Source organism: Cricetulus griseus, chromosome 3 (assembly GCF_003668045.3).
Source record: "Cricetulus griseus strain 17A/GY chromosome 3, alternate assembly CriGri-PICRH-1.0, whole genome shotgun sequence".
Taxonomy (NCBI): domain Eukaryota; kingdom Metazoa; phylum Chordata; class Mammalia; order Rodentia; family Cricetidae; genus Cricetulus; species Cricetulus griseus.
The window spans coordinates 180,596,976-180,621,459 of NC_048596.1; the positions used below are offsets into that span (position 1 = coordinate 180,596,976).

The 24,484-nt window shown below is 45.5% G+C and overlaps 1 protein-coding gene and 1 long non-coding RNA gene across 3 annotated transcripts; one reads left to right on the plus strand and one right to left on the minus strand.

Moving 5' to 3' along the window:
* Positions 1 to 13,046: 13,046 nt before the first annotated feature.
* LOC118238461 lies at positions 13,047 to 16,850 on the minus strand. Its single transcript, XR_004768884.1, has 2 exons — positions 16,099 to 16,850; positions 13,047 to 13,307 (listed from the first exon to the last, which is right to left on the minus strand). It is a non-coding gene; the product is annotated as an uncharacterized LOC118238461 (long non-coding RNA).
* A 208-nt stretch (positions 16,851 to 17,058) lies between these two features.
* On the plus strand, positions 17,059 to 24,097 carry Cmtm3 (CKLF like MARVEL transmembrane domain containing 3). Of its 2 annotated transcripts, XM_027405741.2 has the most exons (5): positions 17,064 to 17,358; positions 20,054 to 20,209; positions 21,049 to 21,144; positions 21,535 to 21,655; positions 23,100 to 24,097. In XM_027405741.2, exons 1-5 carry the CDS (start codon positions 17,212 to 17,214, stop codon positions 23,132 to 23,134), a joined length of 555 nt encoding a protein of 184 aa, XP_027261542.1. In that variant the 5' UTR covers positions 17,064 to 17,211; the 3' UTR covers positions 23,135 to 24,097. The 2 variants fall into 2 exon arrangements, with proteins under 2 accessions (XP_027261543.1, XP_027261542.1); XM_027405742.2 differs by lacking the exon at positions 21,049 to 21,144 and having other exon boundaries at positions 17,059 to 17,358.
* Positions 24,098 to 24,484: the final 387 nt, after the last annotated feature.

Sequence of the window (24,484 nt, forward strand, 5' to 3'; positions counted from 1 at the left end):
GATGTTTTCTTTTTCTAGTTCCATCCATTTGGCTGCAAATTTCAAGATGTCATTGTTTTTGTTTTGTTTTGTTTTTACCATGGAGTAGTACTCCATTGTGTACTGCATTTTCTCCATCCATTCTTTAGTTGATGAGCATCTAGGTTGTTTCCAGATTCTGGATATTACAAATAATGCTGCTATGAACATAGTTGATCAAATGTCCCTGTAAGGTGACTGTATAAATCAAAATTGGTTGTTTTAAACTCTCAGGCTGTTCCTCTCTAACCCTATAATGCAATGTTGAAATTGCTTCTCCATTAAATTCCTCTGTCTGGTTCTGAATAGCTCTATGATCTGTTTTGTTAAGTTTTTCTAAAACTTGTATCTTTGTACTCATAATAACCAACTTTGTTGGTGAAAAAACAAAAATGATGAAACTGATGTTTATAATTGACATTATATTAGTCCCACCTAAATTAACTATCCTCTCATGTAATTGTTCCATTTTCAAAATGTCCAGCATATTATCATACAGAGACCTAAAGCCCTACATTGTAATAGTGTTTCCCATTTTTTCAATGTGGGAAAAGGTGTCTCATTTAACTAATTTCTCCCTTTAAGAATTCCCAATTGTGTGTGAGATGCCTGAATTCCAGCCTGGAAGCAGTGTCGGAGGAAGGTCAGAGCTTCAGGCCCAGAGCAACGTCAAGGGAGACAGGACCCTCAGAACCAGGAGCAGTGTCAGAGGGGGGCTTCAGCCCCAGCCCCAGGATCGAGGAGTGATCACCAGGTGAAGCAACAGCAGCACCTACCAGCAGTAGCTTCCAGAAACTATTGCAAAAAGTTATAGTGGGAAATTACCAATATGGAGTCAGGTATTGCCAAAAGTTCCTCTGGGAAAGATCACCTGTGTCCCAGCCAGCATCCACTGCCATTTCTGGGTAGGAGAAACCCTGCTAATACATCGACTCAGCCCCATCTACACCTCCAACAGGAGGAGCATCCAACAGAACTGTATTCCCACCTGCACCTTGAAGAGTGACCGCCTGAGCATTGGACCCACTTCCACCAGGAAGAACATTCACCAGAAACTCTGCTCTACTTGTGCCTGAAGGAGCAGTCAATGGAGCCACAGGCCCCAACTATACCAATTGGAGAAAGAGAGACCCTGAAGAACAAGCTCCACCTATACCGATTAGTGGAAGAGATTCATAGACAAGATAAGAACACACTCAGCAATATATAGGGCAATCTGGCACCACTATAAACTAGTGGTGCTACAACAGCAAGACCTGAACATCCCAAAACAGATGAAGTAGAACAAAATGACCTAAAAATAACTTTATGAGGATGATTGAGGCCCTTAAAGAGGAAATGAAAATTTCTCTTAAAATATGGAGGAAAAGACAAACAAAAAATTGGAAGATATCAACAAATCCCTTAGAAAAAATACAAGAAAAAGCAATCAAACAAGTGAAGGAAACTATTCAAGACATGAAATCTGAAATAGAGACAATAAAGAAAACACAAACCAAGGGAATTCTGGAAATGGAAAATCTGGGTAAGCAATCAGGATCCACAAATGCAAGCATAAGCAACAGACTACAAGAGATGGAAGAGAGAATTTCAGGCACTGAAGATAACTTGGAGGAAATAGATTCATCAGTCAAAAGAAAATTTTAAATCCAACAAATCCTTAACACAAAACATGCAGGTAATCTGGGACACCATGAAAAGACCAAACCTAAGAATGATAGGGATAGAAGCAGGAGAAGTCCAACTTAAAAGCACAGAAAATATATTCAACAAAATCACAGAAGAAACTCCCCCAACCTAAAGAAAGACATGCCTATGGAAATATAAGAAGCTTACAGAACACCAAATAGATTGGACCAAAAAATCCCCTTGCCACATAATAATCAAAACAATAAACATACAGAATAAAGAAAGAATATTAAGAGCTGAAAAGGAGAAAGGCCAGGTAACATATAAAGGCAGACCTATCAGAATTACAACTGACTTCTCAATGGAAACAATGAAAGCCAGAAGGTTCTGGTCAGAGGTTATGCAGACACTAAGGGACCACGGATGCCAGCCCAGACTACTTTACCCAGAAAAGATTTCAATAACCATATATGGAGAAAACAAGATATTTCATGATAAAACCAAATTTAAACAATACCTATCCACAAACCCAGCCCTACAAAAAGTACTAGAAGGAAAACATCAACCCAAGGAAATTGCCTATGTCCACAAGATCACAGGAAATAGATGAGCTTATAGCAGTAAATCCCAAAGGAGGAAATCGAACACACAATGCCATCACCAACAGCAAAAACAAAAATAACAGGGACTGGCAATCACTGGTCATTAATAGCCATTAATATAAATGGTCTCAATTTATCTATAAAAAGACACAGGCTATCTGGTTGGATACAGAAACAGAATCCATCCTTCTGCTGCATACAAGAAACACACCTCAAACTCACAGACAGACATTACCTCAGAGTAAGGGGTTAGGGAAATTTTTTTCTAATCAAACGGACCTAAGAAACAAGTTGGTGTAGCTATCCTAATATCTAACAAAATAGACTTCAAACTAAAATCAATCAAAAAAAAGATAAAGAAGGAAATTTCATAGTCATCACAGGAAAAATCCATCAAGAGGAAATCTCAATTCTGAACATCTATGCTCCAAACACAAGGGCTCCTTATGTTTGTAAAAGAATCATTACTAAGGTTTAAATCACAAATCAAGCCCCACACACTAACAGTGAGAGACTTGAACACCCTACTCTCACCACTGGACAGATCTGCCAGACAGAAGCTTAACAGAGAAATAAGGGAACTAACTGAGATTATGACTCAAATGGACTTAACAGAACATTCCACCCAAACACAAAAGAGTAGGCTTTCTTTACAGCACCTCTTGGAATCTTCTCAAAAATCAACCACATACTCGTAACAAAGCAAACTTCAACAGATACAAAACAATTGGAATAAACCCCTGTACCCTATCAGATCACCTCAGCTTAAAGTTAGAATTCAACAGCAACATTAATTTCAGAAACCCCATAAATACATGGAAATTGAACAATGACCAGCTGAACCACCACTGGGTCAAGGAAGGAATAAAGAAATAAAAAAAAAACTTCCTAAATTTTAATGAAAATGACCACACAACATACCCAAACTTATGGGACACAATGGAAGCAGTGCTGAGAGGAAAGTTCGTAGCACTAAATTCCTACATAAAGAAACTGGAAAAATCACACACTAGTGAATTAACCGAACAACTGAAAGTGCTAGAACAAAAAGAAGCAAACTCACCCAGAAGGAGTAGATGGATAGTCAAATTGAGGGCTGAAATCAATAAAATAGAAACAAAGAAAACAGTGCAAAGAATGAGACAAAGGGTTGTTTCTTTGTGAAATTTAACAAAATAGACAAACCTTTATCCAAACCAACCAAAAGACAGAGTATCCAAATTAACAAAACCAGAAACAAAAAGGGGACATAACAACAGACCCTGAGGAAATCCAGAGAATTATCAGGTCATACTTCAAAACCCTGCACTCCACAAAATTGGAAAACTTTAAGGAGACAGCCAATTTTCTAGATAAGTACCACATACCAAAATTAAATCCAGAACAGATAAGCAATTTAAATACACCTATAACCCCTAAGGAAATGGAAACAGTTATCAATAGTCCCCCCAACAAAAAAAAAAAAGCCCAGGACCAAATGAATTCAGTGCAGAATTCTACAAGATGTTCATTGAAGATCTAATACCAATACTCCTCAAATTATTCCACACAATAGAAACAGAAGGAACATTGCCAAATTCTTTTTATGAGGCTACAATTACCCTGATATCCAAACTACACAAAGACAACTAAGAAAGAATTTCAGAACAGTTTCCCTCATGAACATACATGCAAAAATACTCAAATACTGTCAAATTGAATTCAAGAACACATCAGAAAAATCATCCACAATGACCAAGTAGGATTCATCCCAGAGATGCAGGGAAGGTTCAACAGATGAAAAGCCATCAATGTAATCCACCATATGAACAAACTGGAATAAAACCACACGATCATCTCACTAGATGCCGAAAAAAGCCTTTGACAAAATTCAACACCCCTTCATGATAAATGTCTTGGAGAGAATGGGGATGCAAGAAACATACCTAAACATAATAAAGGCAATATACAGTAACCCAACAGCCAACATCAAACTAAATAGAAGCACAAAGCAATCCCACTGAAATCAGGAATAAGACAAGGCTGTCCACTCTCTCCATATCTATTCAACATAGTACTTGAAGTTCTAGCTAAAGCAATAAGACAACAAACAGATATCAAAGGGACACAAATTGGAAAAGAAGTCAAACTCTATTTGCTGATGATATGATAGTACACGAGTGACCCAAAAAATTATACTAGAGAACTACAACTGATGAATACTTTCAGTAATGTAGCAGGATACAATATTAACTCAAAAATATCAGTAGCCCTCCAATATACAGATGACAAACAGGATGAGAAAGAAATCAGAGAAATTTCACCCTTCACAATAGCCACAAATAATATAAAATATCGTGGGGTAACTATAACCAAAGAAGCCAAAGACCTGTATGACAAGAATGTCAAGTCTTTAAAGAAAAAAATTAAAGAAGATACCAGAAAATGGAAAGATCCCCCATGCTCTTGGGTAGGTAGGATCAGCATAGTAAATATGGCAATCCTACCGAAAGTAGTTACAGATTCAATACTATCCCTATCAAAATCTCAGCACAATTCTTCACAGACCTTGAAAGAGTAATACTCAACTTCATATGGAAAAACAAAAAACCCAGAATAGCTAAAACAATCCTGTACAATACAGGATCATCTGGGGGTATCACCATCCCTGACTTCAAGCTCTACTATAGAGCTATAGTAATGAAAACAGCTTGGTATTGGCATAAGAACAGAAAGGTGGACAAATGTAATCAAAGACCCCGATATTAACCCACACAACTATGAACACCTAACTTTTGAAAAAGAAGCTAAAAATATAAAATGGAAAAATAAAAATATATTCAACAAAAGGTGCTGGCATAACAGTCTGCCAAAATGTAGAAGAATGCAAATAGATCCATATCTATCAACATGCACAAAATTCAAATCCAAATGGATCAAAGACCTCAATATACATTTATCCATACTAAACCTCATAAAAGGGAAAGTGGGAAATACATTTGAATGCATAGACACAGGAGACTACTTCCTAAATAGAACACCAGTAGCACAGACTCTGAGAGCAACAATTAATAAATGGGACTTCCTGAAACTGAGAAGATTCTGTAAAGCAAAGAACAATGTCAATAAGATAAAATAGCTCCCTACAGAATGGGAAAAGATCTTTACCAACCCCACATCCTACAGGCCTGATCTCCAAAATATACAAAGAACTCAAGAAACTAAAAATCAAACTACCAAATAATCCAATTAAAACATAAGGTACAGTTCTAAATGGAGAATTCTCAACAGAGCAATCTCAAATGGCAGAAAGACACTTAAGGAAATGCTGAACATCCTTAATCATCAGGGAAATGCAAATCAAAACCACTCTGAGATTCCATCTTACACTGATAACAATGGCTAAGATCAAAAACACCAATGACAGCTTATCCTGGAGAGGATGTGGAGAAAGGGGAACACTCCTCCGTTGCTGGTGGGAGCACAAATTTGTACAGCTGCTGTGGAAATCAGTATGGTAATGTCTCAAAAAATTAGGGATCAACCTACCTCAAGACCCTGCAATACCACTGTTGGGCATATATCCATAGGAGTCACATTCACACCACAAGGACATTTGCTCAACTATGTTCATAGCAACATTATTTGTAATAGCCAGATCTTGAAAACAACCTAGATGCCCCTCAACGAAAGAATGGATAAAGACAATGTGGCTTATTTTTTCACAATAGAGTACTTACTACTAACAATGACATCCTAAAATTCGCAGGCAAATGGACAGAACTAGAAAAAGACATCCTAAGTGAGGTAACCCAAAACCAAAAAGACATATATCGTATGTACTCACTCATAAGTGGATACCAGACATAAAGCAAAAGATACCCACCTTACCCCAGAGAAGCTTGAACCCTCTTCCAGAAACAGATGGAAGCAGATGTAGAAAACCACAAATAACCAATGGGCCAAGCTCCTGGAGTACAATTGAAGTGAGGGAGGAGTGATGATATGAACAAAGGAGTCAAGACCATGTTGGGGAAACCCACAGAATCAGCTGACCCGAGCTAGTGAGAGATCATGGATTCAGATCTTACAAATGGGGAACCTACGTAAGACCAAACTAGACCCCCTTAATATAGGTGGCAATGCTGTGACTGGGACAATATATGAGGCTACTGGCAGTGGGTCCAAGATCTAACACCAATACACAAACTGACTTAGTGGAACCCATTCTATATGGAGAGATACCTTACCCAGCCTAGACACAGAAGTGTGGGGGTAGAGAAGTGCCTCATTCCTGCCTCAAGATGATGAGACAGACTTAGTAGACTTCCTAGGGAAGGCTTTACTCTCTCCGTGGAGCAAATGGGAGGTGAGGGGAGAGTCGGGGTAGCAGGAGGAGAGGAGGGAGGGGGAACTGGGATTGGAATGCAAAAAATAATAAAAAAGAACCCTGGTAAACTTTTTAAAAATTCCCAATTGTCTTCCAAATCTGCCAAAAATTTCAGTGAACTGTGATGCGTAACACATCTGAGTAGAGAACACAGGTGGTGAACACCCTGGCTGAGGACAGCTAATGTGTAACTGTGAGCTGAGAGTGGCAGCCCAAGGAGAGAGGGTATAGGGAAACCCGGCAACCCATGGTGAAGAGACAGAGAGAGAGAGAGGGAGAGAGAGAGAGAGAGGGGAGAGAGAGAGAGAGAGAGAGAGAGAGAGAGAGAGAGAGAGAGAGAGCACTGGTTGTCTAAAAAACTCACATGGAATTGTGTGGAAGAAGCATGTGTGGTGGGGGCTTCCTAAAGGCAGTGCCAGCTGGTCTAGGGCAGGCAAGTCCTGTGGTATTTGGAGCCCAGGTGCTTCTGGAGTTTGGGTGGCAGCTGGAGACTGTTTTGGAGAGGCTGCAACAGGAAAATCACAAACTTGCTCAGAGGCTTGAGGAAAAAAAGAAAAGAAAACCTAGCTGGGGGGAGCAGTTACTCTGGCAGGAGCACCACGTACAGCTCCACCTGTGCCAGTGGCTGCAAAGCCATAGACAAGTGACTTTTCCATGAATTCAGGCCTTTTAGTTGGGCACCAATATGTAACACAAGTTCTAGTAGGCCTTAATAATAAAAGCCCAGAGTTAGACATGGAGGAAAATACTGAGAGATCAGAGAGATGAAGAAACAAACCATAGCCCTTACCTACTCAACTTCCCAGCCTAAAAGAGATTGAGGTCCTGTCTCCTCCATCTTTATCACTTCCTCTCACCACCCAGCCAACCCCAGAAGGACATAATATTACCTGACTAAACAGAAAACGCACTGCAAGCAACTACCAAAACTCTAGAAATGACAGAGACATCTTGCTGCCTGGACAGTCACCCAAAATTCTTCTGTAATGTTGGGACATCCTTCCTCAGCCTATAGACCTAGAATATCCGGCAGGTTTCTCAGTGAAGCAGGGAATCTGAAGGACTGCCCTCCCTGTTTTGTCAGAATTCATCAGCTGCTTTCATCTGTGTCCTACAACATGTCTGGCAGTCTCTTTGATGAAGCAGGAACCCTGAAGGACTGTACCTCCTTGTTTTAGCAAGTTCAGCAGTCATTTTGCTGCGGGTCCTGCATGTCCAGTTCATATAGCTTACTGTCCAGCAGTCCAGGGAAGAGCAGCTTCTTGTCCAAATGGCTAGCCTTGCCACATAGAAAGCAAACTCCATTAGGAGCTTCTTCAATGCCCATCATCTTCTTTGAAGTAATTGATGCTTCCAGGAGTAAGCATGCCTCACTATTGGCTTATTAAATTTTTTTACTCTATTCTTTTTTCAAGGACCTCACTTTATTATCTTTAAATTATTTTTTTAATCTATGGCTGTTTCTAACCTTTTTTTTTTTTGTCTCACTCCTAAGCCTACTTTTTAAACACACTGTGTCCCTTTTAGAGGTTTCTTTTTGTCTGAATATGTCTTTATTGTATATCTGTAATCTTTTTTTTTTGGATCACTATTTTAAATTGTTAAGCAGGCATGGCTATGACCAAAGTGGTGGATTTGGCTGCTGGCTCCACCCCACTCAGCTATCCAAAATGGTGAGGGTATATTTACCACCAGGTCTGGGAGCCATGTTTACCACCCCACCTATGAGAAACAGTGGGTCCACGCTGCCATCAAGTAACTTGCAGCATGCTGCCCATAAAGCCCCAGGTTGGGTGTCACTTGTAACCAGAAGTTTCTCTCCTGTCCTCCTGTTCTTGGATAACCACTCAGAGGCTTACTATTAATTACAAACTGTCTGGCCTATTATCTCAGCTTATTATTAACTAGCTCTTACAACGAAATTAACCAAATTCTATTAGTGTATATTTTACCAGGAGGCTTGTGGCTTACCTCACATCTTGCTTCCCTGGTGGCTGCTGGTTGAAGCCTTGACTCCGTCCTTTCTCTCCCTGTATCTCCGCTTGGATGTCCCACCTGGTTCAATTCTGCCTGCTATTGGCCAAATCAGCTTTTTTTTATTAACCAATGGTAATAAAACATATTCACAGCATACAGAAAGACATCCCACATCATTAAGGTCTAAATATTATCTCTAATTTTTTATTTAATATGTATATATTTAAACTTTCTGTTGTGATATTGATGATCACATAAAATACTAATGCTGGAAAAAGAGTTTGAGTCTCTATCAGGTAACTAGGAGCAGGCTGCTCCTGCAGGCCAGGCAATGAGAGCAGGTGAACAGAGTTGTCCACACTGTTCTTCTGGGCAGTCATGGATGCTTCTTCTGAGTACCTAGCCAAGAGTAATGATACACTAGAATTTTCCCAACAGACAACAGTCTAAAAAGATCCCAGTGTTCCAAAAGAGATAGACTGTGTTCCCCTCACAAAAAAATGAGTATGCTACTTGGAAGTATAAAGAATTACCAGCTGGGAGAATAACATGAGTGACTCTCACAGATTGAGCAAAAGAAGTCAGACATAAAAGAAGGACACACCACACTGAATCAGGAGCTCTCAGGGGGAAAGGTCCATGGTGAAAACTGCAAGTTGTTCACATATATGTTACTGTGAAAACAGAAGCTGGGGTTCAAAGGAAAAGTAAGGTCTAAAACAGCAGTATCTGGGACACATGGAAGGATGAATAAGAGAGCTTAAGACTAGGTGTGGAATAAGCCAAACTAGCTAGATAAAAGGGAGGGACAGGCTCTGTGTCAGTGACAGTCAGACCAACTGCCTCTGTCCCCACAAAGGCCTTGAGGAACATGTGTAAGGTCCTATTGTCCCTTCACACATGCTTATTTATTTATTTAATTTATTAGTTCAAGTTAGGGAACAGGCTTGTTTCACATGTAAGTCCCTTCTCCCTCTCCCTCTCCCTCTCCCTCCCCTCACCCTATTCCTCCTCCCCCACCCCCAGCCTACCCCCCACCCCATCCACCCACCACTCCCCAGGCAGGGTAGGGCCCTCAATGGGGGCTCTGCAAGTCCACCAAATCTTCCTGTGCTGGGCCTGGGCCCTTCCCCATGTGTCCAGGGCCAGAGTGTATCCCTTCTCACACATGCTTATTTATATGCAGATAATTGTAACTAGGTGGACATTGCATCTAAGAAAGCCTCTAGATCTTAATTAGCAAGAAGTTAACTAAGAGCAATTGCATTTTGGTGACCCTAGGAACAAAAGGAACTTAGTATATAGTTAGCAGTAATTCAGACACCATCAAGATCAGAGGAGAGTAGCAGACACAGAGTGAAGCCACACTCAAACATGTGGCTCTGGCAGGCCTTACCCTTCTCTCCCATTCCCTCTGCCTTGCTAAAAACTGTTCAATAACATCCCTAAAGATACCCATCAACATCTATTCCCTTATTTACCACTTCCTCTTCCTGAGGCTGACTACCAAGTTATAGCTATCAAAGTATTAAAGTCCAGAAATTAAAAGCCTCCTTTGGTTCACCTAATCAACATGCCCAAACAAAATACACCATTGTATCCTAGCCCATTCTCACACAGACCTCCCCTTTTTCTCTTCTTAAAAATCACACCTGCAAGTCATTTGTTGGCTGTTTTTCTGCCTGAGTCAGAAAGCAGCCACTAACTTATCTTCCCTGCTTAATACAGCATCTCTCTATGAAAACAAGTGTCTGGTTGTGGTTTGTACGTGATCCAGGGTCCAGGAGGAAGCCCCTCTTTTGCAGGAGATCTCCTTCACAGGGGATAGCTAGATTCCCAGGTAGTTCGATTGAGAATGACCCCCATAGGCTCATACATTTGAAAACTTTGTCCGCTGTTGGTGGAACTGTTTGAGAATGATGAAGATGTGTGCCACTGAGGTGGATTTTTGAGGTTTCAAAAGATTCATCCCATCTCCAGGGCACTCTCTGCCTCTTCCTTGTGGCTTGGGATGTTAGCTCTCGGCTGCAGCTCCTCCTACCTCTCACTAGCTGCTATCTCTACTCCATCATCATGAACTTTAACCCTCTATGGGGGTTTGAACGAGAATGGCCTCCCCATAGGCTCATATGTCTGAACACTGAGTCCCCAGTTAGTGGAATTCTTCAGGAAGGATGAAGTGTCACTGGAGGTGGGCTTTGAGTTTTCAAATGCCCACAGTAGGGCCAGGCACCCACCCACCCCTTATCTGTTTCTGCTTGCCTGAGAATCAGGATGTAAATTATTAGCCCCATGCCTGCTGCCATGCTGATCATGGGCTCACCCTCTAAATGGTAAGTAAGACTCCAATTAAATGCTTGTTTTAAATAAGAGTTTCCTTGGTCACCATGCCTCTTCACAGCAATAGGATGCCCTCTGAAACCACAAGCTCCCCCTCCCCCCCAAAAAAAAAACCTCTTCTATAAGTTGCTTTGGTCACAGTGTCTTATCACAGCAGTAGAAAAGAACTCTCAAGTGTGAGACCCTGACTCTGTGAATAAGGTAAAGAATAACTGAGGAAGGCTCTTAATGTCATGAGATGAATGCATACATATGTACCCACATACATGCACACACCTCCCCCCGACACACACACACCACACACACACAAAAAAAAAAATGAAACTCCTCTTTTTGGTATAATTCCAGTTGTTCACCTTGTCCACCTGTACTTGACTACATGGAGAGTTTGAGGGAAGCCTGAGTTACATGAGATCTTTTCTCAAAAACCAAACAAGGGTGTGACTGAGGCCAGCCCAGGCTACATAATGCATTCCAGGCCAGCTGGGGCTACATAGTGAGACACATTCGAAAGAAAGGGAAGGAAAGGGAAAACAAACACCCAAAACAACACGGCACTTCAATTTTATTTTTGGTGGTCCTCAGCATTGAACTTAGAGCCTTGAACATTCTGGGCAAGAGTTCTACCAAAGCTGTATTCCCAACCCCCTAAGTAGTGCTAGTGCTATACTATTTATTAGTAGTCGTATTAATTGCTTGGCCTTTTTGAGACAGGGTCTCATGTAATGCAGGCTGACCTTTAACCCCTGACCCTCCTGCCTCCACCTCCTAAGTGTTGAGATTGCAGGCACTTGCCCCAATGCCTGCCAAGTTTATAGGGTGCCTGTGACTGCCCCCTGACTGCCAGCAGCCTCTACTTATAGCTCCTTGCTGTGTGAGCCACAGGTCTGACTTGGAACCCCAGGAGCTTCATTTCTCCCCAGCATCTGCCTACCTCTCCTTGGGCCCCACCATGCACACATGTATCCTGGGAACAGAAGTTCCCTGATGAAACTGTGTCCATATTAAAGATCCTGCCAATGCCAGGCACTGAGCTACTGTACTCATGCCCATGGGGTCGCTTACTAGGAGACTGGTGGAAAGGTCACTGATTAAGAATGGCCCAGGCAAGACAGTGAGACCCTGACTCAAAACAAGAATATTGGGGCTGGTCTGTAACTCAGGGGCAGAGTGCCTGTCTAGCATTCACCAAGGCCTGGGGTCAATCCCCACCCCCATACTGTACAAACTGGATGTGGTGGTGCATGTCTACCATCCCAGGACTAGGGGAGTGGAGGCAGGAAAATAAGGAGTTCACGGTCATCCTCAGCTACATAGCCAGTTCAAGGCCAGCCTGTAATACATGAAATCCCCAGACAACCTGACCTTGGCTGTGTAGAACATAGTGACTGTGGATAGATTGAATATTTTAAGTGGAAAGCCGAGGAAGATCTCTGTCTATCTTAGGACCTTGGATTTACCTTTACTTTGTATATGACAACACTCCTGTTGAGTTGCTAAACCTATCAGGTTATGCATAGTTGAACTTTGATGTCCACAGCATTAAAGTTAAGAAACTAATGCCAGGCTGGATGTCTTGAACCTTTAATCTCAGCATTCAGGAGATCTCTTGAGTTTGAAGCCAGCTTGGTCTATATAGTGAGTTCCAGGCCAGTCAAGGCTACATAGTGACATCATCTCATCTCAAAGAAAAGTGCTTAAGATCATTGGAGACACCTGGAAGTGGTGTAGCACGCCTTTAATCCCAGCGTGGGGGAGGCAGAGGCAGGCAGATCTCTGTAAGGTGGAGGTTAGCCTGGTCTACAAAGTAAGTTCCAGGGCAGCCAGGGCTACACAGAGAAACTCTGTCTCCAAAGAACACTGGAGACATCATCTGAGTGCTATAGGAGAGGCCCGCAAAGTTGATGTCCCACCAGTGGATCCCATGAGTGGATTCATTTACCTGTTTTTGGTCTCACACACACACACACACACACACACACACACACACACACACACACACACACACACCTTTTAGCCATTTCAGCAGACAGTTTTAGTGTCTCATTGCATGCCTTTATGCTTAATCATGTTTTTGCAATACTGCAACCAAAATACATGACAAAACCAACTTAAAGGAGGGAAGGTTTATTTGGTTCATGGTTTCAGAGAGGTTTAATCCATCGTAGCAAAGCCATGGCAGCAGGAGCACGTGGCAGTGGCACCAAATGGCAGCAGGAACACGTGGCAGGAGCACAGTTGTTAAAACCAGAGGGGTATTTACAACCATCAAAGAACTGCAGAACCCACAAGAAAGTGACTGCTGAACTTGCCCAGACAAGACAGGATGGTCCTTTAGAGTTCCTGCTTCACAGAGGAAACAGCCAGACATTCTGCAGGACACAGAAGAAAGCAACTGGTGAACTTTGCCAGTCAAGGCAGAACAGATCTTCAAATGTCCGGCTTCACTGGAAAGTCTGCCAGATACTTCAGGCCTGTATGCTGAAGATGGGTGCCCCAGTGTTACAGAAGAACTTTGGGTGACTGTCAGGCAACCAGATATCTGCCATTTCTAGAGTTCTGGAAGTTGCTTACAATGCACTTCCAGTTTACTTAGGTGATATTATATCTTTCTGGGGTCTTTGATGGAATTGAAGACGAGATATAGTTAGTTATGACAAAAGATAAATTAGATATAAAACTTTAGAGTCACAAAGATAGGATAGATGATAGATTTTTTTTTTAATTTTGCCAAACACAAATAGACTAAATATTGTAACTGTAATTCTTGCTTGGTAACTGTTTTGTCATATGTAATTTTACTGTGTTAAAGTTAAAACCTTCCTTTTTAATTAGAAAAAGGGAGATGAAGTTGGGCATTGATGGTGCACGCCTTTAATCCCAGCACTCGGGAGGCAGAGGCAGGTGGATCTCTGTGAGTTTGAGACCAGACTGGTCTACAAGAGCTAGTTCCAGGACAGCCTCCAAAGCCACAGAGAAACCCTGTCTTGAAAAAAAAAACAAAAAAAGAAAAAAACAAGAAAAGAAAAAAGGAAAAAGAAAAGGGGAGATGATGTGGAATGTCCTTCTGTATGCTGTGAATGTGTATTGCTTTTATTGGTTGATGAATAAAGTTGTTTCAGGCAATGGCCAGACAGGATAGAACCATGCAGGAAATCCAAACAAAGATACGGAGAGAAAGAAGGTGGAGTCAGGGAGACACCATGTAGTCACCAGGGAAGCAAGATATGAAGTAACAAGTCATGAGCTTTGTGGTAAAATATAGAATAATAGAAATGGGTTAATTTAATTGTGAAAGCTAGTCAGTAATAAACCTGAGTCATTGTCCAAACAATTATAATTAATATTAAGCCTCAGAATAATTACTTAAAAAGCAGCTGCAGAGCCCAGCAGGTGGGGAAAAAAACAGTCCAGTGAGACCAAACAGACAGAGAAAAGCTTCCAGCTACAAAAAACTGCCCCTAGTGATCTTCTTCCAACCATGCCCCAGGCTTCACAGTCTTCAAAATAGTGTCACAAGCTATTGTTCAAAGCATGAGCCTTGGTAGACATTTCAGATTCAAGCTTTGAGTCCGGGCTGCTTACTTCCTATTTGTGTGTATACACACCTATGCATTACTTCCTATTTGTGTGTATACACACCTATGCATATGTGTGCGTGTGGTATATGTCTCCCACTCTCACAACTGAATTTAGGTTTCAGTTCTCTGAAAAGGACAAAACAGATGTCTCTCCCACAAAGGGCCATTTATCCACAATGACCTTATATTCAGAGATGAGGCCTGAGCCAGCCTCACAGTGTCTCAAGAACAAATCCAGCAGCCCCTTCTGAGTCACGTCCAAAGTGGGCCAAGCTTTTGCAAGTATGTCCAGAAAATGCCGACTAAACCTCAGCCAATTAAAAATATACTAGCATAGCTGCAATCATATATGAGATGACCTAAGAGTTCCTAAAACTCCCCTTAGTTGTGCTTAAACGAAGCCTGCACATGCCTCTGGGGGTCTTTGCCATTTTGCACAGGTGAACAACCCCACATCCATGCTAGAATATTAATAACCACTCTTTGCTTTTACATACTATTTGAGTCTGGGGTCATCCTTCCTCAGACTCTTATAGTTCGTGTACAGGTGTGTGCCTTTGCATGTGGAGGCCAGAAGGTGTCGTCAGTCACTCTTTGACCTGGAACTGTTAACAGATGACTGTGAGCTACCATGTGGGTGCTGGGAACTGAACCCTCGAAAGAGCAGCAAGTGCTCTTAACAGCTGAGCCATCTCTCCAGCCCTGCCAGGATTCATCCTATTCAGGGCTGCCTGGTGCATCCTGCCCCCTACCCTAAGCAGCTAACATGCTGTGTTTCTTGCAAGGCTTCTGAATGTACAAGGGAATGTAGGGAATGTCTTCCTGAAGAAATCACACTGCCTTACCATCAGTGTGGAGAAAACCTTTGTCAGGTAAGATGGTAAAAGTAGAAGCTGGGAAGATGGTTCATGAAATAATGTCCCTGCTGTATGAGGACTTCAGCTGGATCTGAATTGGATCCCACATATAGTGGTAATGCTAGTTCTGGTAAAGCAGAAACAGAACATCTGGAGCTCATTGACCAGGTTAATCTTGTGGAAATCCCATGCACTACAAATTCAGTGAGAGATTGTCAAAAAAAAAGACACCCCAGACCCTGGGTCTCTACCAGCAACTAGACCCAACAGTATTCATGTGAGCATGCACACACACAAAGGCACGCATGCACACACCCATGACTAAACAGGACAGATGTACAAAGGCCCTGTGGCAAAAGGAAGCATCAGTTTGCATGAGGGAGCATAATTAGTTATTTAAACGCGTATCTGACTGACAAGGAAGAAAGCAAGAGAGCCTCAGCTGCGATGGGCTAGCAGTGAAGGACAACGAGGTCAATCCTCAGATCTCTGGTTAGTCCAACACAGGAAGAACCCACGCCTTGGGCAGCTATCAAAAGAGTCCCTGAAGGACAGGCTGAGAACAGGAGTATGGCCAGGGAAATGACTGGGAAACTCCAACTGAGAAGAAGGAAGATAGGCTAGCCAAGGACCAAGGGGTGGATGGCTGGGGAAGTAGCAGGAGCTGAGAGAGGGGAGGGACACAGCAAGAGCTGACAGCTTAAGACCGTGGTGGTGGCACATACCTTTAATTCTCGCACTTGGGAGTCAGAGGCAGCAGGATCTCTGTGAGTTCGAGCCCCGTCTGGTCTACAGTGCGGGTTCTAGGACAGGCTCCAAAGCTACAGAGAGACCCTGTCTCGAAAAACAAAAACAAACAAAAAGAGCCGAGCCAGGAGGGTCCCTGCCCTAGAGATGTCTAGGCTCCCAGAAGATGCAAGGCAGAAAGTTAGTTCAAATTTAAGACAGGGAGCGGGGACAGGTGGTCGTGGCTTGGGAGCCCTCAGAGGAGGTAATAAGTGGGTCTGTATCTGCCAGGATGGGGTGAGGAGACAAACACTACCAGACGACTCCGGGCTAAGCAGGCCGCACAGAGCAGACCCGGCTGTTGGGGTCCGAGGAGACTGGGAGGACCCGGTACAGAATCCAAGGGGGCGGGAGATAGGGAGGTAGGCTCTAGAAGGAAGCTTGGGAAGCGGTGGGAGAATGGGGTAGAAGATAGGCGGGCAGAGTAAAGGAGGCTGTGAGAGACCGAAAGAAGGACGGAAATGGGGGGGGAGGGATAGTAGGGAGGAAGAGAAGTGGGGGGTGGTCGTTGATCGGAGGATAGAGGGCCAGGGATGGTCGGAAAGGCAGTGTGGTGCGGGGGTCAATGGATGGGCAAGTGAGCGCGGCAGAGCGCGGCAGGAGGAACTGAGAATGGAAGGACCCGGCGGGGGAGGATCCGAGGGGTAATGAGGGTGGAAGTGGAAGGATGGAAGACGGAAAGAGACTAGGTCTAAGGGGTAGTGGGGGGGGGATGGGGGCGGGATATGGGCCGGGTAGAGTCAGAGAGGCAGTGGGGGAGGTGGGGATGCGAATGGGAGGATGGGGGAGGAGGGATGAGCATGACAGCGTCCCAGGGACATTGTGGGTGTGGTTGGAGAATGGAGGGCGGGAGGATGGGCGGGGCAGGGTCCGAGGGACAGTTGTGGGTGGGGATGAGGGGGAGGATTGAAGGTGGTGGAGGCGGGACAGCGGAGGATGAGTCCCGGGCCTATTCTAACCCCACTTTTTCTCCTTCCGCACAGCGGGTTTCCGCTTCCCTCCAGGGCACTGGGTGAGGCAGTGAGGCCGAGGCTCGACGAGGTAGCGCCGCTATGTGGCCCCCGGACGCAGAGCCGGAGCCTGATCCAGAGTCCCCGGACCGCCCCCGAAGTGGCAGGACAGTGCCCGGGCTCAGCGCCCTGCTGCCCGCGCGCGCCTTCCTCTGCTCGCTCAAAGGTCGCCTCCTGCTGGCCGAGTCGGTGAGTGCGAGGGCTCCCCGGGTGCCCGAAGCCTAGTCCCTGTATCCCAAGCCCCAGTTCCTGCGCCTCCCACCCAGGAGACTCGCGCGAAGTTTGGCCACCGCCCCCAAACTTGAGACAGCTTCTCCGTAGCCGAGCGCGAGTCAAACTCAGGCCGGAGCCGTGGTCTTCCCGGCTTCTCCAGCCTGCGAGGCCCTCAAAAGGGACCCGAGGACACGGGTTTGAGGACTCAGTCCCCGCTGGCGCCGCGGCCTGGCTGCTGTGTGATCCCCGAGCGCCCCCTCCCTGCGCTGGCTTGGCTCCTTCAGGCTTTGGTCTCCTGTTCTGCAAACCCTCCCACTTCACTGGGTGAGACCCGGCCACCCGTGGGGTGCGGATCCTGAAGAGTGGGGTGCGGATCCTGAGGAGTGGGACGAGCCTCCGGGGAGTGGGTGAAGCTGGGACTGCATAGTGAAGGTGCAGGCAGACTGTTGTCCCAGGGTATCGAACCAGCGGGGTGACTTCATCCCCTCCTTCCTCCCTCCCCTACCACGCTCCTTCCTCCTTCCCGCTTGTCCCCACCCGACTAGGAAGGTCTCCTTTGTCCTCCTAACACTCCCGCATCGTCGCGTGTGGGGCGGGAACTGGCATGGGGCCTACGGACATGGTGAGAGGGGCGGGAGGAAGGACAGTGGAAGGAGGAAACAGCCCATGGCGACAGCCACTTGTTGCTTAGATCCCTAGCAACTTGATATCTGATCTGTTCCCATTTAAGGCCGGGGCTGGGGGGCGGGGATAGAAAGTGCCTTTAACTCAATCGAGGAGCTCTGAGACTAGGTGGCAGGGTTTCCGACCTAGGACTTTCCCCTTGTACCCCAGGACACATGCAGGAGGCATCAACCCTTAGGTCACTAGTAGAACCCAATACTTTTTTCCAAGTACTTTGTAGCAAGCAGACCTAAAGTCCACTCTTAGATTGGTCATCTCAGATCTCTGAAAGCCACGGAGGTAAGGGGGCTTTGAATCACAGGCCATTGAGGAGGCTTCAGTCCTATCCTACCCATGGGGGGGGGGTGCCAATCAGAACTCACAAGATGTCCTTGGCCTAGCTAGGTGCCAGAAATTCAGGCCTAGGAAAATAAAAAGTGTAAGGGGTGACTTCACCCTGGTCCCATGCAACTAGGAAGTCTGACATGGATAGGAAGTAGGGGAAGTGGACCCCAATAATTGGGGCATGAGAAAACAGAACTCAAGGTGTGTGTGTGGGGGGGGGCGGTCACCATAATCAGACTGACTTGACGGGGAGAATGAGAACAGAAAGAGGAGAGACATAGAACAGCCTTTTAGCAAGGAAATACAGTGGGAGCTGATGACCTGGAAACCTCAAAAAGCCTTTCTCTAAGCCTTAGTTTCCTGTTTGCCCAAGGGAAGCACAGCTTCCCCCATGGTATGTTCAGGGAAAGGGGCATGGGGCCTACAGACATGGTGGGACCCTAGAGATCAGTTTATTTGCCTGAAGCAGCCATAGTACTTCCTATGGGACATCAAGAGGTGCCCTTTAGGCACCTTAAAGTACTGAGCAAGCACAGACTCAAACCCAGTCATAGTGGCAGATAAAGGCCTGTAATGCCCTAAGTACAGATGTGATAGCCTCCTATTAGCTGGGTAATGCCAAGTCTGCTCCTTTTAAAGATAGGCTGTGAGTGACACATGAGTAGTGTTGAGGAGCAATGTCTACCAGTCTTAGAAAGAATTAGCAAGAATTGGGCTTGAAAAGCCTCTGACCTATCATCTTCATCTTGTTTCCCTGCCATGCACAAAGTCTGCAGAACTAACCAGTAACCTTAGCATCCACCACCCTACAGCTTTGTGGGCCAGGCTTCTATAGATATAGTCTAGTCAGCTTCACCTTTCATACAGACTATCCGAATGGTACAGCAAGTACCCAATGTCAATGCTGTCTCCAAGTGAGTTAGAATTTTGTTAAGATAGGGGGTTTCATGTATCCCAGGCTGCCTAAAACTTTCTATATAAAGCTGAGTTTGACTTTGAACCTCTGACCTTCCTGCTTCTACCTCCCAAGTGCTAGAATCACAGGCTTGTAGCACCAAGCCTGGTTTATGCAGTGCTTGGGATCAAATCCAGAGCTTTGTGTACTAGACAGAAACTTTGCCAGCTATGCGACATTGTATCTCTGTCGTCGTGCATTGTTTTTTTTTTTTTTAACGAAGATTTGCAGTGGCACAAGAGTGTCAAGAAATCTGTATTAACAGCCCTGCATCCACCACCTGAACTGTATAGTGGCTGACACTGCTCTGCCTGCTTTATCATCTGTGTCCAGCAACCTCCCTTTTGTTTTCAATCATTTAAACGCAATTGCAGACATCAGTGCATTTCAACTTCAACCACTTCAGTTAGGGTTTTCATGAAAAGCACACATCTTAGGTTTGGGGTGTGACTTTCTCAAAGCAGTAGCTTTTAGCTCTGGCTTGTCCTCTTGTGGACACAGCTGCGTTGGGTATGTTCTATGTATGGTAGAGCCATAAAAGGAGCAGCCCCACAAGGTAGCCTGGGGAGGGGGTGGGTGGCTATAGCTTCAAGATGAGGTAATAGAAGGGGTTCAGCAAGGGATGGGGATTCAGTGTCCTGTCCTGGACTTGGGGGTGGGGAGGGCAAGGGTGGGCAAGAGGGTTCGATTCTCCTTGCTCTTCCACAGGGTGTTTCTTTCATTACCTTCATCTGCTATGTGGTGTCCTCCGCATCTGCCTTCCTCACAGTCCCTCTGCTGGAGTTTCTGTTGGCTGTTTATTTCCTCTTTGCCGATGCCATGCAGCTGAATGACAAGTGGCAGGGCCTGTGCTGGCCCATGATGGTAAGAATTGGGGAATCCAAGAAGAAAGGGTTGGCTGTCATCTGAGGGTCTGCAATTCAGCCCTGCTATCTTCAACAATGGTGGGCAGTTTTAATTCTCACACCTCCACCCCTGCCCACCCAGCAGCACTGGGACAGTGGGACCTGATTACAAGTGGTAAGGCCTCCTGAGTTTGTGAAGCTGGGCACCCAAAGAAGGCTCCTGACCACCAGGTGGAGCTGTTGCTCTGGAGGAGGAATGTGCCTCAGCCACAGACTTTCAAGCCATTTCCAGCAGGGTGGGGTAACTGAGGACTTGTACTTCCCAGGTTCTGGTCATCTGGCACCTGGCCGAGGACCTTACAGTCCCGAGAGAGTGCCCTTTAGTGGATAAAATGCGTCATAGAGAATAGGCAGTGAAGACTAGGCTTGAACTCTGCTCTCTAGAATGTATCTCCAGCATCCATGTAACCATCTGGTGATAGTTGCCCTCATTGCAGACCCACCTTAAGGACTAAGCAGAGACTATGATCATAAATGGATCTCGCTGTGGCAACGCCAAGCCTCCTGGAAGCTAGACTTTTTCCACTTCCCATTTCTACCAAACTGCAGAGCCAGCTATAGCATAGTATACACCCTACTTGCTAGCTACAGGGCAGAGAAAAATCCAGCTGGACCAGGGATGGGGCAGTATAAACTGCTGGAGGCCTGCAGAACAAGAGACAAATAGATCAGGGCCAGGGCATGCAAGTGGAGCCAGGACAGGGACTCCATGGGTGCTAGGGCTGAGTGTGTTGGGTTCCCTTGCTGTGCCACATTGTGGGAGGTCAGAATAGTGTGGACATGTCCCTCTCTCCTCAGGACTTCCTGCGCTGCGTCACTGCTGCCCTCATCTACTTCGTCATCTCCATCACTGCTGTTGCCAAATACTCAGATGGGGCTTACAAAGCAGCTGGAGTGAGTGGCTGCCTTACCCCCTGGTGGACATACCCAGCAGTGCCCCTTCCCTGATGCTCCAGGTCATCCCTGCTTGGCACCCATTTCTACAGTGGGTCCTGGGCATGTCCTGGCCTTGTTTAGGCTCTGGGTCTCTATGTGGGTGTCTGCCATTCCAGTCTAATTAAAAATTTTCCTGAGTTGAGAGGCTGTGTCTACCAGGCTCACAACCCATCTCCCCTATTTGCCATAACTCAGAAAGGTTGTGCCTGTCCATCAGTTCTGGTTGGGCCATTTCCTCAGTGCTGCTTGCATATGCCCAGTCTTCCGTTCCATGAGTCCAGAGTCCTTGTGATGTTTCCATCTGCCCTGCCCATGTTCCCTGCCATATGCCATACATGTATCCCACAGGTTTTTGGCTTTTTTGCCACAATTGTGTTTGCAATTGACTTCTACCTGATCTTCAATGAAGTGGCCAAATTTCTCAAGCAAGGAGACTCTACCAATGAGACCACAGCCAATAGGACAGAAGGTGGGTGACCACTCTGCATGGTTTCTGAAGACCTCGTGGGTCTCTTTTAGAATAGCTGTAGAGCTCTGCCCTTCCTTGGGGACACTTGGTTAGTTTGAGGCTGAAGTGGGAAGTATTTTGCAGCCTAGCAGAAAGAAAAGTGAGTGTATTCCCTCACCTCTGGCCCTGCAAGGCACCCTAATGTCCCCAGGGCAGCTAGTCAGGACACCAATCCATCTGGGACCAACCCACTAGACTTCCCTACCTCTTTGTCTTTTCCTGCTTGGAAGCCCACAGTACCCAGGCAAACACAGGCAGTGTGACTTGTGTTTTGTTTGGGGTTTCTGTATTTGAAACAGGATCTCACTCTGTGTGACTCAAACTGGCCTAGAACAAACTCACTTCCTGGCCCAGGCTGGCCTCAAACTCAGTGAAACCCTTACCTGGCTTGTTTGGATCAAAGAAAGTGCATCTTTCTGGAGCCAGGTACTTCTGGAGCAGGCCAGCAGTGCTAGACAGTTGTTCTCAGGGCTGGTCTTGGCTGTAGGATCTTCCCCATTGAGTACTAAATGTCTGGAGTAGGACCTAGTTGGTTAGGCTTGGGGGCCACCAGCTTCCCATTGGGGTTCCCATACACTGTCCTGCTGCTAAAAATGAATGTCATTCCAAACTCATTCCTGGTCTGTGGCAAACAGGTTAAATGCTCCCAGATGCTGTCTTCTAGCCATTGGGACCTGCAGCAAATGCTGGTCAGCCAGCTCAGGGATCAGAGCATAAATGTCCATGGAGACATGTATTTTAAATATTTTGTGCGACATTCTTGGCCCTTTTGTTAGATATGACTATAGCAAAATCGCCCTACTTATACACCCCTGGCTAATGGATAAGGGGGAAGAACCAGGGCTTGGGGAGGGAGGTAACCAGCATCAAAATACAGCCACCAGTGGTCAGGTACTGGTGAGGCATGAGGTTCCAGACGGTTCTACAGAATAATCTTTAGTAGCCAGATTCCAGGAACCATTAAAGTTACGCCACTAATTGACCTTAACATGATAAAATGTTTTATATTCATTTCATAACATAAAACTTATAGCTAAACTCATAAAATAGCTCTACCAAAAAAAAAAAAAAAGCTTGCCCATTTTCTAGTGTATTTTAGTTCAGGGACAAGAAATTAGTTGTCTTTGCCTTGTCCTGCTGAATAGGGGTGGGGGAAAATGGTGCAGATGTACAACTCCAACATCCTCAAGTGAGAAGGAACACATTGGGCATGCCTAAACCCCCTGGGAAGCATCGGGGCTTTGGGCTGAGTAGAAGTGCCTGCTCTACCCCCTTGTACCCCAAGGCCCAGCCTGCCACTAAGATGAGAGAGGCTGGGCCTAGGGCTCCTGCTGGCAGTCTGGGGGTAACTCCTCCTACCCCATGCTCCAGGGAATGGTTCCAGCATCTTCTATTTTCCTTTCAGAAGATAATTCCAACTCGGACTCAGACTCGGACTGAAGGCCTGTCTGTGCCTGGCAACTGGAGCCACTCAGGCCTCCCATCCATACCTTCCTGATGGGACTTCAGGAGCATGGCAGTGGATTCCCACAGAAGAGCCGACAGAGGAATCAGTCTCTCGAGGTGACACTCCTGAGCCTCACTCTCAAAATTGGCTGTGCTGGCTTAGTACTGCTCAGCTAGCACATTAGGGCACTCTGAATATCCTACCTTCTCCCATTTCCGTCCTAAAGACCTTTTAACCTCACTGCCCCACAGACGCAGACACATCAACTGGAACCAGTCACTACAGTTCATGTGGTAGCACAGGGTGGGGCAGGGCTCTTTCACTAACAGGAACAGACAGAAACCACAGCAGGCTGACCCGTCCAGCCTCAGTGGGCTCTGCATGCTCTGCATGGAGTGTTCCTATTCGTGCCTGCACTTTGTGGAGATAACTTTCAGGAATCTTTGTTCAAGAAGTTTCCCTTCTCACTGTGAAACAGGGGAAAACCTAACTAGCCAAGTCCTCCATTGTAGGTCTGAGACCTTTTCAGAAAAAGGCCCAGAGACCTGTTTACCGGGGCTAACAGACAGGGAGCCAACCAGTGCAGTGGCAGTGACAAAGTCACAAATGGCTGGGCAGGCCCAGTCAAGCCCTCTTCTCCTGGGGATGCTACAAGAGAAAGTGTTTCCTCTGGACACCTGGACAGGCCTACTGGTAACATGGGCCTTCATTTGACCGCTAGCTGATAGCGTGTATGTCGTTGATATTTTCTAACTTTTTTTCTAACTTTTTTGTAATTTTTTTATTCAAAAGCAATGTAACAAATGGCATTTTCTGTGACCCAAGAGGTCCCATGAATGAACCAGAGTTCTGGGCCCATGTCTTGGGCATTTGTAACCTTCTTCCTACCTTGCATGTGAATCCCTTCCCTAAAAGAATGCCACAATGTATTAAAACAAACTGATTACCTGCTCAAATGTGCCTTACTGAGAAACTCACCTGCTGCCTACAGCTGCCTACAGTGACTGCCTATGTCAACACAAGCAGGCACAATGGATCCTGGTGGCTGATGGCAGTGGCGAGGCAGGTCACCTCTGCTGGGCATCAGGGCAGCATCTGACCACTCATGATGCCTTTTACTCAATCCTACAATCATGGCAGTAAAGGGTGAGCAGACACCCTGGTTAGCATGGTGCAACAATCAAAATCTGGGGCTTTATAGCAAGGAACCTCAGAGCAGTTGCTTCGAGGACCCCAGCCAGTACTCAGGCCCAAGCACACGGAGAGCAGCAAAGCATTCCACTCAAACACATGGAGGGTCAGATGCAGAGGCCAAGAGGCTGTGCAATGCACTGAAGCCTGGC

What these genes read in the sequence shown, in the direction of transcription:
- Cmtm3 (XM_027405741.2), top strand. Translation starts at nt 17,212, where the DNA reads ATGTGGCCCCCGGACGCAGAGCCGGAGCCTGATCCAGAGTCCCCGGAC. An exon ending in GCCTCCTGCTGGCCGAGTCG is followed by an intron (nt 17,359 to 20,053) that starts GTGAGTGCGAGG and finishes GCTCTTCCACAG; the next exon opens with GGTGTTTCTTTCATTACCTT. An exon ending in GGGCTTACAAAGCAGCTGGA is followed by an intron (nt 21,145 to 21,534) that starts GTGAGTGGCTGC and finishes TGTATCCCACAG; the next exon opens with GTTTTTGGCTTTTTTGCCAC.